Source organism: Polyodon spathula, chromosome 2 (assembly GCF_017654505.1).
Source record: "Polyodon spathula isolate WHYD16114869_AA chromosome 2, ASM1765450v1, whole genome shotgun sequence".
Taxonomy (NCBI): domain Eukaryota; kingdom Metazoa; phylum Chordata; class Actinopteri; order Acipenseriformes; family Polyodontidae; genus Polyodon; species Polyodon spathula.
In genome coordinates this window covers 75,272,020-75,287,285 of record NC_054535.1, presented here as the reverse complement: position 1 = coordinate 75,287,285, position 15,266 = coordinate 75,272,020, and the positions used below count along the sequence as shown (strand labels likewise).

General features: G+C 36.6%; 1 protein-coding gene across 4 annotated transcripts in view; it reads left to right on the top strand.

Annotated features, from left to right (window-relative positions):
• The window catches only part of LOC121300529 (erbin-like), a 97,424-nt gene that overhangs the window by 39,070 nt on the left and 43,088 nt on the right, over positions 1 to 15,266 (top strand). For all 4 annotated transcript variants that reach the window (XM_041229106.1, XM_041229120.1, XM_041229114.1 and 1 more), the window contains 2 exons: positions 12,024 to 12,215; positions 13,067 to 13,184. In XM_041229106.1, coding sequence (XP_041085040.1) covers positions 12,030 to 12,215; positions 13,067 to 13,184 — 304 coding nt within the window. In that variant the 5' untranslated portion in view covers positions 12,024 to 12,029. The remainder of the gene's footprint in view (positions 1 to 12,023; positions 12,216 to 13,066; positions 13,185 to 15,266) is intronic.

Genomic DNA, 15,266 nt, shown 5'->3' with positions numbered 1-15,266 from the left:
ATTACATTTAAAAGAAAAGTCTTTTAATCTTCATAAATGAAGTGTACTAGTAAAAGCTAACTTGCAGTGTCACATACTTTTTGATCCACAACTAGCATTCTTCCACCTCTACTGTATAGTGCAGTATAAATTGCTGAGTAATTTTGAAACAGCTTTGCATTTTTCAAGCACCTTAATGGCATTGAACACCATTTATTGGTAAATACAGTAATTCTCAAATGGACAAATAACATTTGTCTGATTTATACTGTATTTGACTAATTTCTTTGCCAAATAAAACACAAACTAAGGTGGCTTTAAGAACCTGCTAAGAAAAGTGGAGCACTACTTGTTAGTAGCTGGACATTTGTATTTCCAAAACCAGAAAACATTCTCTTTTTATGCTTTGTTAACAGAGAACTTTGTGCAAATTGGGGACAAAGCATGAAACGACAAAATATTGCTCAATTACTTCTCAACACAAATCTGTGGAATTACATAAAATGGGTCACTGAACTCATTTTATTACTTATTAATCCTTTGTGTTTTAGACTCTTTTTTTACACCACACCAATTCAGGATGGGCGTTCTCTGTTATGTAACAGTGTTCCCAGAGGCAGGGCTAGGGACCATTACATCTCTGCTGCTGGCTGGCTGTCAAAGCTCCCTTCCTCTATATTAAGAGTGCCATTGACTGGGAATGTGGGGATTTTACCAGATTCACAACTCTTGTAGGCAAATTTACAAATATTATAAATGACTCCACTGCACTGAATATAGTGCAAAAATCAGAGAATACCACAGTGTGTACTGACTGTACTGTAAAGACACAGTGTGAAAGCAAGTTGTCTATCACATTAAGTTGCTACCTCAAATGGTTTCTGAGGTACGAGTCTTGTGGTGGCAGTAGATTTATAAAATAGCTGTCAGGAAAGGGTTTATTTCTTGTACGACACCTACAGTTGAACTTGACTGGGAGAATTGGAGAATACAGTGCAGCTGTGTACGGAGTATGAGGCCAATGTCTTGAAGCAATACTGTAGGTCGTATAGAAAGTAAACCAAGTCCCAGAGCACCAATATGGAAGCCATCTTAGGTCTCGGGTCAAAGTCAAGGGTGCTGTTAGATTTTTGCCCGAGGAGTTTCCATAACACTGAAAATTTGAAATTGCAAGCTGAAGTGGTTGAGATATCGGTAGTTAGTTACAGTAGCAGTGGAAATGAATTTGAAAATTCATAAAAAGTCCAACCCAGATTTTGCTAAATTGAATGTTAAAATTTTGTATTCTGAATAAAGTACATATAGCATAAAATGTGTGGAAAATATTAAAGTCCAACTTAATACATTTAATAACAGTATTATTCTTCATTGAAAAAACAGACCATGACAGAATTAACATACTTTTAGTTACTGAACAAGTGGCAGTATTACAAAATTGCATTTGTATGTGCACAAATGATTTGGCAATAGTCTGCTTTGCATTAAAAATGATTTGAAGTGTACAGTAATTCAGTCTTCTTGTAGTGTTCCCACCAGTGAGCCTCTAAAAAGGTCTGGCATCAGTAGCCATGGAAAAGGCTAGTGACCCAATAGCTAAGTCTTCCAACAGAAAGGGCTGCTTGGGGATCAGTGTGGAATGAAAAGCAATGAAACTGTGTGAAACTGCACTTTTTTTTTTAATAAATGCATTGTAAGATAAGATTCCAACCAGTTACTAAGTGAATGTGCAGTAAATAGTCAATGCCTGTGTATGTATACATGTTTTTGAATTGGTGCCCTCTTGGCTGCCAAAAATGTCCCTGCACCATATTGACAGTGTTGGTAGACATATAGACACTGCAGTTTCTTGGTACTAAAATGAACATTTATTATTTAGTTTATTTGAATTATCAAGCTGAGTTTGCTGTATATAGGCCTACTGTATATAAAGCTATAAAGACAGAAATCCTTGACAACTGCCATTAAGCTAGAAACTAGGACAGTGAATATCAAGAGCCAACAGTACAAAGCCTCTGGGTGTCTGACAGGGAGCTGCTGCATCAACAGCAGCTGACCAACTCAGTTACCATGTGGTTTTTATACCAGTGGAATAACCTTCAAATGTACTGTAAAGGGAGTAGTGGTGTCTGATTGGTTCTAATGCAGTACAGAAGGATGGGTGAGCAGCACTACTCAATACATTAACAGTCACTGAAAAAGTTTGTCATAATGGAATCCTGTCACTTTTTAAAATGCATACTTGGCAGTACTGTACAAGGGGTGGAACTGTTTTGACAGTGTTTTAGCTTTCATTCCAAACAACCCTTGTACTTTTGTTATGTTCAGGTCAAAGTGTAACTGTTAATTGAAAACCATTTTTAGAAAATGTAGTTTAATTCTGCTTCAAGGATACTACTGTACACCCCAGTACATGACAAGATCACCACCTGACGGTAGATACCGATTCATAGCCTTATACATGTGGTTCTGCCATTGTGCAGTGCAGTCCACACATCTTCAGGCACAGCAATGAATTTTGATCTGTGTCTTAATTCTTAAATATGAAGCCATACTAGTGGAGTTTCTGGGGCTGCTTCTCACTGCCTTAAGTGGCAATTGCAGTACAGGGAGAAGACATCGTGCAATTCAATGATGTGTACAGTTTTGCTTGTATTTAATTGCATTTTGACGATAGATTTGACGATAGATTTGTTTTAATATTGGTACAAAGAATTGGATTTTCTTCTGTGAAACTTAATTTCACTACCCATTTCCATTTCCCGCTTGCTGATTTCATTAAGTTTCTGCTTTGTACTTTTTTACAGTCAGAGTGGTGGTTTTGCTGTGGGAGATTACTGGAACTGGTACATTTCTCTTATCTACTGTAGTTTCTGACAAATCCCAAATATGACCAAATTATGTACAGTACAATATACTTAACGAAAAACTGACTAATTGAAATATTTGGCATTTCAAAATCTATCCATTAAATACTGTACTACTATTATGTCTTCCAGTAGACTTTTACAATATAGTTGCATAATTTCTTTGATTACATGATAGTAAATAAAATATCTAAATTGTGTGTGTGTGTGTGTGTGTGTGTGTGTGTGTGTGTGTATATATATATATATATATATATATATATATATATATATATTATATATACTATATATATATATATATATATATATATATACTCTTATTTTTTTCCCCCCATAAAAAAAATTATATAAGTCTAAAATTCTTTGCATTCGAAGTGACCTTTTAGCCAGCAGTACTAGATAGCAGGAAGTAATCATTATGCCGCCAAAAGCAATATTTTGTGGTTTAGGAGCTCTGTTGCTGTAGTACTGTACTGAAGCTCAGGCAGTCTTACAGTGACGCAAGTTCTTTGGAAAATGGCCAACTTCCTTAGGATCCTGAGACTGTCCAAATGATAAGCAGGGTTAGGCGAATTAAATCTGATTAGTTGATGTCTATGTCTCCGTAGTCCTCTGGGCGAGTACTTTTACAAATTTACACACATACTCTCGTTCAGAGTTGTGTTAAAAAAAAATGCAGGAAAGTAACTTTTCTAACGGGGTGAACAAGCATTTATAATTCTTACAAAACAGTCACTCGGAACTGAAACCTCATCTCCTCTACAATGCCAACCCTTGATGATGTTTTACATTTGAGTTCTCCGTCCGCGTGGGATGCGAAGTTTAATGTGCGTTTAGAATTTTTGAATTTACTGAAACACATTGCATCTTTTGAAGGAAGTGTAAAGTCATTTTACAAAAGTGTGGGGATTTTTTCTGGGCTGTTTGTTTATGCTGTCTAACACATTGCTTTGTCGCAAAATAAAACGTATTTCATCCCTTTTGTGCATACATGAATTTCCAAGGTTAAATCTAGCCTCTGCTTTTCAATTTCTTTACTGTATTTACTTGTGTAGTAGGCTACTGTCTATTTCAATTTAATTTCGCTATTTAAAATATGTATAGTTTATGGTTTTTGTATTTTTTCTGATGAATGTACCTGCCTTTTAAATATGTTTTATGCCGACTCTGTTTTTATTAACTCTATGGTCCGCCCAAAGTTTAAATATCCCGCCGGTGACCTGGCTCATTAACTCTTTACTCAGGCACTGCGAGAGACCGCTTGCCATACATTATTGGAAAGAGGAAAGTGTAAGCTTTCAAACAAGGCCCTACAGATCAGATGCACAAGATGAGCGCTGTTAGGGTTATGTTGTCCTGGTAGCCACCTTGCTGGCCATTCAAGCCACAGTGAACAGCCCCATCTTGTGCCACATGATATGGGTTTGTTTTCCTTTTTTTTTCTTTTTGCACATTTTCCAGTGAAATCAGCTTTGTGTTTTTTTTTTGTTTTTTTTTTGTTGCTTTTGGTCCCTTTTGTATACAAGGCCATAATTCCCTTAATTATTATCCAATTTGGTAATGTTTTTTTCTCCATGTTCCCTACATATTGAAGTTTCATTGTACACTGTCAGATTTGAGCTGGCCATGCTAAAAATATTTTTTACAAAGTGTTGTGTGTTTTGTTTTTTTGTTTTTTGTTGTTTTTTTTTCTAAAGTGTCTCTTTCTGTGAATTTTGTTATCTGTATTGAACAGGGCGAGTTTGAGACTTTCAAGTTTTTGTTATGAAAGCCTAGTGGGTGCACATTCATTTCATGTATGACATGTACCTGTAACCTTTTATAGTTAGTTATAGGCACAAATCTAACAGTAAAAAACAGGCTTAAATGGCTTGGACCATAAAGGGTTAAAAAGTAAAACGAGTCGATTTAACTTATAAGGCTACTTTCTACTCGGCGAATAACTTAACGTGCAGATAAAGGCATGGGAATAAAATGATTTGCTCTTCATTTTAAGTAGTGCTCTTATAATGGAAACACGTAATTAATCATCGCACTCATTATTCATTTTATTTGATGAGTTTAGCGAGGTTGAAGTCTGTTGTTGTTTTATGAAACAGTGTTGTAGCTACAACCTCCAAGCAGCGAGGGTAAAGCAGTCATCACTGTCATTTCAGGAATGTATTGGTTAAAAAAAAGTAGTTGAGCTCATTTTTTCATGATTAACTAACTTAAACTGAGATGGTTTCAGTGACGCTAATTACAACATTAAAGGCAGGCGGAGCGCTCAGAAATAAAACCTGACAACCAGAAACCCTAAATATCTGTTCTGGTGTATTTAGAAGAATTTGATATTTGCATATGATGCAAGTGGTATACTTCAAGCTTATTATTTCAGACGATGTGTAATTGACTTGTAGTTGGGTTGGGGGTTTTGTCAAGTTCAAGGCTGTGCGTGTGGAAGGAGCCCATGCAGCTGACCAATCACATTCATAGAGGTAAAATGCATACTCATGAGTGTCGGAGCACAGCCAGTAGCCAATCAAATCGACTGGTCAGCTGAAAAGCTCACGCTGCAACCCTCTGATCTACACATTGGTTATGTTATCATGCAGCTGAACTCTTGCTGTCTTGTCAGCCTGCTTAAGCTCATTTTACTGCTGAATGTGATTTTATCATTAGTGTCAGATGCAACTATGTATGCAAGCACTCTTGTCTTTTCGGTATTTGGATAATGACATCACTGTTAAAATTCAAGTTTAATAGATTGGGATTTAAAACAAAGTATAGTGTCTGCAACAAATATTCTAGCATTGCTGCATTTCATATTTTCTTTTATATTGAATTAGAATGTTGCAATGAAAGCTGCTTATTTGCTCTGTACAAAACAGCACAGGTCCTGCTAATTTAGAACCTCAAAATTCTATAGTAGTATCTTATTCAGAAACAAAACCTGTTCACTGAATTTTTGTATTTTAAATAAACATATAATAATCCTCATATGTTGTGAAGTGCCTCAGTAATTTTTCATGGGTGGCTAAGGCCCTGGTGTTCTTATGAGTGTGAACGTTGTTTGTTATAGTGGAAACATGAATGTCTTCTGGCTCGGGTGTCATGAAGGAGAAGATGGACATTTTTATTTTATTACAAGCACCCGCATCTGCTTCTCTTCATCCCTCCTCTCACGTCACAACTTCCTAGCAACCTAACATCAGCAGCAGACAATGCGTAACCTAGTAACGGTAATCGATGCATTACATTAAATTACTAATGTGTAACTATGATTGAAAAATGTGTATTTTCCTGTCGTTCTGCATTTATCACAAAACAACGAGTTTGATTGCAGTTTGCTTCATTTTTTGCATTTATTTAATATTTATTAGGCAATCATATGCAATTCAAATTGTATGATTATATTCTGCAGAGAGATTGTAAGCACTTGTTGGAAAACATGGATTGAGAATTGATTAGCAGTTTGCTACGCATGTGGACTGGCAGAGCTATACTGGTGTCAGAGAAAGGGGAGGTGGACCATCTATATAGAAGGGTATTTAATGTCATGCAAACATTGTAATGTTGAGTATTCTGTTTGTCCTGTACCTGGGACCAGACTCCCTGCTTATTTCAATAAACCTGGCAACTGATTGAAGAAAAGGACTCTGTGCATTTTCTTGAATCTACTTAATCACCTCATTTTTTGTAAGTTACTTCAGCACTGATTTCTGTTATATCAATAAACAATATTTTCAGTATTTGTATTCTATGTTTTTGTTACGTGTGCCTCTGCACACCTTTTCTTTAGTGATTGAAATTGCTTTTCAGCTGGCGAAGGGTTTAACTTTAAAACTGTTTCTGTCAATCTCGTGTTTTGTTACATGTATAACCTTTCCCAACCATTTAAAATACTGTAGTAGTTCCAGCGGTCCTGCATGGTACCTGGACGACTGGGGAGGAATATCATTTGCTATCTTCAGTAAGGCCTTCACAAAATGTTACACTTCGTTTTAATGTTAACACATTGTCTGTATGTAGTTTCACATATCTGAGATGCAGTGTATGCAAATCTTTTAGAAATGTTAAATTATATTTGAAAATGTTAAATATTACATATTGTCATTTTAATATTGTAAGTGGTGCACTATCTCGTATCTATTAAAACACCTTTTCAGTGTCACGTCTGCTGCGTTCACAGATTTTTACGTACTCTTTTTTATTCACTCTGCATACACTCTTAACTTCAGGGGAGATGTTAGGAGGACGGAGATGTTATAAATTCCTAGTGGTTTATGTTCGAGTACTGGACGAGCTTGTATGTATGTCCATATAACCCATATTTTAATCAAGAGAAACACTCAAGACTCGTTGATTTGAAGTTTTACGAATCAGAGCAATGCTCCTTCGCTTTATTAAAATGCTTTAATATTGGAAAGGTAGTTCGCGAATACCACCAAAATCCATAAACATGCAATAACTATTAGCGGTTCTAAGTTAGTTGCAAATTCAGCATTAACACTTCAATTGGCATGATACATCTCAGTGTATTAGTGTAGCCACCGGCTATACACACACCAATGACCTAATACACTTAGATGTATTTGTGTAGCCACTGGGCCAACTATACACGCGGTCTAAAAAAGCACCCACTTCTATATTTCAGTTCATTCAATATAACACTCTCTCAAAAACTAAAACATAGTTTCAATACCTTATAGCAATGCAACCAATACATGCGAGATACAATATTGTAGATAATATGCTTATCTCCTATTATAAGGAAAAGTAGCTTGAACAAAGGAATCAGAATTGTCTTGTGGAGATCTGCAAATGATGGACCACTTCACTCTGCCAAGCTGAGTCTTGATTGTGGTACCTCATTGTAAAAGATATGAGTTTTTATAAGTTTTGGTCTCCATTGGAATACATGAAGAGACTCAAAATCCAGTCATTAATTTGGTTAGATACTTCTTATCTTTCTTTGGCACGCAACAGCCTAAAAATTTAGGGCCATATGCCAACAACTTTCCAAGATATGACACCTGTTCCAAACACTTGACCATGATCTCATTCACTCATTTCTCGACCCCTCCTCTATCTAAAAAGTTAGGTGAAACATAGTTCACAAGACCCTTGCTATTCCTTTATTTTATATGTGTATACAAAAAGAATAATGTTGCTTTGAGTGTATGAGTGTTGTTTAAAATATATACAACACTATCAGTTATGATTATATTTGATTATGTGTATTTGGTGCCTAAGTACATATTCCCTTACACCATTTTATTTTTCAAATTAGTTTTCCTTCTCTCCTTACAGGTGTGTGCTTAACAGGTATTATAGGGAACTTCCATCTTATGTTTTTCTAATATAGTTTCTCTTCCTGAATAATCTATTTGTTTTTTATTTAAGTGTAAGACTATAATGTCTCTGTCCTTTGAGTTTCTTAACAGCATGAACTCAGCTGAACTGCGGCCGACCTCCTATTTTTTCAGTAGCACACAAACCAGCTAAAACCGGTTCGCTAGTGTCATACCACTTTTCCTAATTTCCAGCGATAATTATTGTCTTTTAGCAGTGTTCCTCCTTCTTCTAGGGTGAGAAGATAATTTCCTTCGTTAAATTTTAACCTTGACGCTATAAATATATATAGATATAGATCCTATAATTCTCGCTCTGCATGCCAACTATACCTCCCTTCCCAGACACGGTTTTCTCTAAAAAACAGGCTCACAGAAAATTCGGGAAGAAAGTTCACATAAAGTATACCTTCTTCAAAACCTATCCTTTTACTTTTAAAATTACTTTTTATTATTTGTTTAAGCTTTTTATTTTATATTTCAAACAACATCTCTTTATGTTGCATCATCTTTTAACTCAGAGTCAAACTAAACAGTTTATTCCCTATGGCACACGATTACTAACTATTTTAAATGTAAACTTATCTTGATGAGAAACAATTTCATGTATATTATTGTAACAGGCAGTGTTAAGCATATGGTCTTACACACACAACTTGTTTTTAGTAAAAAGCAAGCATATTAAACCTTACTTCAACATTTAACAACATTTTCTTAGGCTAAAAAGGGTGCTATAGAAACTTAGCATTCAATTCTGGGAATCAAGCCCACCTTGATAAGAAACTGCCCAAAACTAGCCACTCGTATCAAACTGTACCAGTTTCTACTGCATGATTTTATATAAAGAGAATACATAAGTTTCGCATTAATACATTTCATTTTTAAATCATCCAGTCCATGTCCAGGGTTTCAGCTCGCTCCCAGCAGGACTCCACTTCAGTCTCAGGTTCAGCTCGGGTTGGCTCAGCGAACACAACAATGGGCTCTCGAATCCATCGTCTCGCATCACAGGTGTGAGTCGCCATGGTCTTGACTTTGTACCTACAAGACACTTGTACACGCTTAGCAGGGACACCTTCCTCACATTCTAATTTTCCCAGATGTGCCCATTTCACTAAGTGACCCTTTTTCCTCACAACCCATGCATTCAATTATTTTTACATCCCGTGGATTCACATTCAGATGAGAGAAAGAGATTCCCTCGGAATTGTTACATTCAAACAGAATCTTAGTGTCTCACTAAATGACTGCAAGTTGGACATGGCTTGGGCCCGGTCAGGAGTGATTCACCTCTGCATCTATCACATCCACACATGACAAGAGGATTAGCTCTTATTTCGTTAGTCAGAACCAACTCAGAACCAACTGCCTCTAACTCACAACATTCTAGAGTACATATTATATTCATTCATCTCTTTCTGCTCACATAGAGACACTTTAGAAGGGATGCCATTCATCCAGAATACAGTAGGGGGCCAAAACTCACTGTTTTTCATATCAGCAGGCACCCAACTTGTAGTTTGTTTATCATCATCAGTGGGCAAACTTAATACAACTGAATCAGTTGATGAACCATGAGCCTTAGCTACTGAGATTCTCTATACAAAGGATTCAATGTTTTACTGACCAGCCTAGCTGATTCAGCGTTACTTGTGACAGCAGTATCTCACAGGCATTATTAATCACTCCAGCATTATATAATGTACTCATATATATATATATATATATATATATATATATATATAGTGCCTATAGTAAGTATTCACCCCCCTTGGATGTTTTCAGTTTGTTGTGTTACAACATGAAATCTTGGGATTTTAGATAAATGGGATTTTTTTGCTTTGATTTACACAACCTACTCAACACTTTGAAGAAGCAAGAGAATTTTTATTGTGAAACAACAGTTAATAAAAAATAAAAATAAATGTCTTGGTTAGATAAGTATTCACCACCCTGAGTCAATACTTGGTAGAACCACCTTTGGTTCTTTTGGGGTAGGTCTCTACCAGGTTTGTACATCTGGATCGTGCAATATTCACCCATTCTTCTTGGCAAAATTGTTCAAGCTCTGTCAAGTTGGATGGGGATCATTGGTGGACAACAGTTTTCAAGTCTTGCCACAGATTCTCAATCTGATTCAAGTCCGGTCTTTGACTAGGCCACTCCAGGACATTCACTTTCTTGTTTTTAAGTCACTCCAGTGTCGCTTTGGCTGTGTGCTTGGGGTCATTGTCCGGCTGAAAGGTGAATCTCCATTCCAGTCTTAGGTCTTTTGCAGAATGAAGCAGGTTTTCCTCAAGGATTTGCCTGTATTTAGCTCCATCCATTTTGCCCTCTACCCTGACAAGCTTCCCAGTCCCTGCCGATGAAAAGCATCCCCATGCTTCAAAGTAGGGATGGTGTTACCTGGATGATGTGCTGTGTTGGGTTTGCGCCAGACATACGTTTTGCATTTAGGCCAAATAATTCAATTTTTGTTTCATCGGACCACAGAACCTTTTACCACATCTTTTCTGAGCCATTTTGCAAATTCCAAGCAGGATTTTACATGGGCTTTTTTCAGAAATGGCTTCCTTCTTGCCACTCTTCCATACAGGCCATATTTGTGGAGTACCTAAGCTATTGTTGACACATGGACAGTTTTTTTCCCATCTCAGCCATGGAACGCTTTGGTCTTTCACAGTTGTCATTGGCCTCTTGGTGGCTTCCCTGACCAATGTCCTTCTTACCCGGCTGCTCAGCTTTTGGAGGACGGCCTGCTCTAAGCAGATTCTGGGTGGTGCCGTATACCTTTCACTCTTAATGATCGACTTTGCTGTGCATTGTAATATGCATGAAGGTTCGAGCAGCATGTATTTCTAAAGCTTAAAAGCTTTCAAGCTTATTTTCTTGGATCAGATTTTCTGCGGGAAGAGGCAATTTGTTGATGTAATTTCTTTGGAGGCTTCTAAACATCTTCACTTCTGCAATGTTGAATCTGGTGGGAAGACTGATTAAGCAACAATTTCAGCTTCATGCAACTACTGAATAGAGCGGCTGTTTGGGTAATCAGCACAATACTGATTCAAATTCCTGCTGCTTTATTAAACTAGATCCACATCCTTTTTAACCCTAACCCTGAACAACCAATCAAATTGTTTCTTTCTAACAGAATCGAGTGACACGTATGAGATTTAGCAGAGTCCTTGTTAATAAGATTTGCCTTCATCCAGTAGGAAACACAAAAACAGGGTCTACTGTAGCTGTGACACTACAAATGTCAGAAGTCATCTTTATTCCATACTGTACTGCAACCTATTACTGTCTGTATTTAACAGGGTTTTGTGAAAGCTGTTGCATTTCTGACTAACTAGTAATAACAATGCATACGTTGTCATGGACAACCATCACACATTTCTTGTTCTGTAGTAGCATTACACAGATACAGGGTACAGGAACACACATGGCAGCACCTATGCCAATATATACAGTATTTACGGTAAGATTGGAACAGCAACAAACTTCCAAACTAGGGAAGCTCTAGTTTACAGTTAAACCAAAGATCAGAAAAATGTCTCCTTTTGTTGTTAATTTCTACCCAGTTGCACCTAAGAAATGCCATCACAGGAAGCTATCCCGTAATGGGAAACCACAAATTATAACACTAATCACAAGAGTCTTGCCGGTGGCCAAATACTTGACCAAGGTGTAAACAGTATTGTGATATGGTTTTAATATAGTGAATCTGTGCAACATGCATGTCTACTCTACAAAGTACAGTATCCTGAAGCCTGTTGTAAAACTGTTCCCAATCTGACTACAAGGGATTTCTCATTTGCTGACCTTTTTGCATTTGTTTTCTTCACAGTGCCTTATGACAATGAAGCGGAATTTCTTTCGGCTGGTGCCATGTCGCTGTCTGCGAGGAGAGGAGGAGGCAGTCACCGCGCTGGATTACTCTCACTGCAGCCTGGAACAGGTGCCCAAGGAGATATTCGCATTCGAGAAGACCTTAGAGGAGCTCTATTTAGATGCTAACCAGATTGAGGAGCTTCCCAAGGTAACGTCTGCCTTAGAGCTACTGTCCGAGTGCTGTTGGAATAAGCAGCAGATGTGTTGCCACTTACAGATACCAAAACTAAACTAATAGTGCTTTCAGAATAATGAATACTGCTAGGCTTTTTTCGTACTGCAAAAGTAAACACTGCATATGTAGAACATCAATAGTTAGAGAAGGGGTTATATGAGTTGATTTGAATAGCACTGCTGGCTACCTTTTTTCATTTATTTTATCACTGTCAGTGTTGGAGAAGGCTTTTGACATTCCCTAATTTGTAGAACATTAACCTCGTATTTGAGTATAAACATTCAAAAGAAGTGAGGGTTCTCTTTTCAGACTACTTTTATTATAGATATTGGAACAAGAAGACCATTAGGTTTGTTTGTATTTGTAGTATATACAAGTGCACAAGAAATGCAAGTGTCTAGTATAGATAGGATGGAACCTTTTTATGACCTGTCATAATTTTCACTTCATGGATGTCCATGAGACTTAATAGAAACCAAGTTTGAATTAAGTTATGGACAGTTAAGTTAGGCACAAACTGTCTTCTGTAGTTAGAATGTTGTGAACAGGAATTTGCTTAGTATTCTATGACCTTGATCCTCCATAATCCTTGTATGTCTAAAAAAAAAAAAAAAAGCAACAGTTGTCTTTTAATCTTTCCTTGTTTGAAGAATAGCTAATGCCGCTATGAGTTACAGATGACCCCCCAGCATGCTTTTAAAATGATGGTTACTGCTACCTACGTTAAGACCACACTGATGAAAAAGTTAAGCATTTATTAGACTTCAGCTTGGTTTTTCATTGATGTGAAATGCATTTAAGAAAGTGTGTGTCTTGTTTTACAGCAATTGTTCAACTGCCAGTCTCTTCATAAACTGAGTTTGCCAGATAACGACCTAGCTGTATTGCCAGCCTCCATCGCAAACCTCATTAATCTCAGGGATCTGGACGTCAGCAAGAATGGTAAGCAAATGAGCACTTCCTTTATTAAATACTTAATTCCAGAATTGAAACGAAGGCTTAAATGGTCTGGAACTTTATTTAAGTTACATTTTGGTAGATAAATTGTTCAAGCAAAGTTGTTGACTTCCGATAATGGCAAAGGCCACTTCTATTGTGCTGCGTGTTCCCGGTGTAATTACTCCAATCTATTCATCAATAGCGATCCCCTATGTCACAATATTGAGAATGTAAATTCCTCTACTGTTCTTGCATTATCATCATAACAGACACTATTTGCCATTTCTGCTTTTATGTAGTTTAATAATTTAAATCCACTGGGAATTGTGGTGAATAGATCTGATTTGAAATGTAGTTTATTAATTCTCATATGTGGTTTAATAATCAGTTTTAAAATTGATTTATAAAATGTTAAACTTTTTTCCTGTTAGTGTAATCGGTCTTCTAGCAAAGTGTACTTATCTACTTATCTTTTTTTTTTAATGTAAACTTAAAAGCTTTAAATGCATATGATTTTTTACATGATCTGTTGTTTTCTGAGTTGCTTTTCAGTGGGGTTGGGTAGATCGTCTGTGCACCAGTTTCTCGCCTAAGGGCTTATCCATTTGTGCTTTTAGCGATTTGCAGGGTGGGGGCTTTGCATACTGTTTGAGGTATTTTTAGGTTATTTAAGCTTCTACTGCAGCTGCTTTAGCTAAATGTGTTGGTGACCATGAAATTGACCTCCTAAACGAATATGCTTCCCCATATACTGTAGAGGTCAGTTTTTGCTGTCTAGAGGCAATACACTTTGAGGAGTTGTCCTAATACAGTATCTGGTACTCCACTGTATTCTCATGGTTTTCTCAGTTTAAATACTGGTGTTACCCAATAAAATACATCAGTGTTATGCTGTTTTAACCTCTGGCTGTATCAATCACCCAAATGACACATAGTAGTGATGTATGTACTGTTTCTGAGCCACCTTGTTTTAACCACTGGATATGTCAATGCTACAGAACTTTTTCACACACACGTTTGACATGTTTACAAACAGTTCAATCTGATATGCCATTTCTCCTTTACATTATGCCATTTCTAGTTTTATTTTATGTTCTTGTTTATGTATTCTGAGTTTAAATACATGTTGTAGGATGTTAAACTGAGGGTACATGACAGTTCAGTGTTTTACCATCATCAGATAAAACTGTACATTTTTATAAAATAATCATCTAAATAATTAAATGCCCCTGTAATTTTAATCCTTCCATGTTGGGTCTTTCAAGGACAGCCACATCTGAAATGTTTCAGGAGGTAATACAGATGTGTACAAGTCCTTCATAAGAGCTAGGTCTAGCCTAATGTTTAACATTTGAACTGTCAGCTTTCATTATATTCAAAGCCCAATGGTTCAGAAAGGAAGGAATTATATAGGCTTCATATTCTGAGGAATAAAATAATATATCCACAAAATAAATACTGTGTTGTATGGCAACATTTCTTATTGCCGGTAAAGTACTTGTACATCTTTTTGACAAGTTATACATTTGAATATTTAATATTAGCATTGTGCAATCAGTATAAATTTTATTTTATTTTCAAAGTGAATCTAAATGCTGTTGCAGGTTCCGGAATTTGTTACCATTTTGTTACCAAAAGTACGCGCACCAAGTTTGGTATTAGAAAAAGTTTCAGAGGTTGAATTCTCAGAAAAGGTGTTCTGTTTATACAGATTATGAAACAGCACAACATTTCTATGTATACAGCTAAATTCTAAGTTACAGATGTCATTTGTGTTTGCACAACAACTCTCTAACCTGGTAAACAAACAAATTATCACACATTTAGACATTCACAAGTTTGCAGTGCAGTCCAGTGTATTTGATAGCTGGGTGTGACATGGTGTAAGAAGATTAAGTGACTTTGCCCCCAGGATCTCCTGTTCCTTAACTCTAGCCCCTCAGACCTTCTACTGTACCTTCTCACGCTTACAGTTCTTGTTGTTAATTCCTGTTAAATATTCAAGAACATCATCTAAAATACATTTCAAACACAGATGTGCTATGCCTGTGTGTGTGTTTACTGATGTAGCCTAATAAGAAGTAC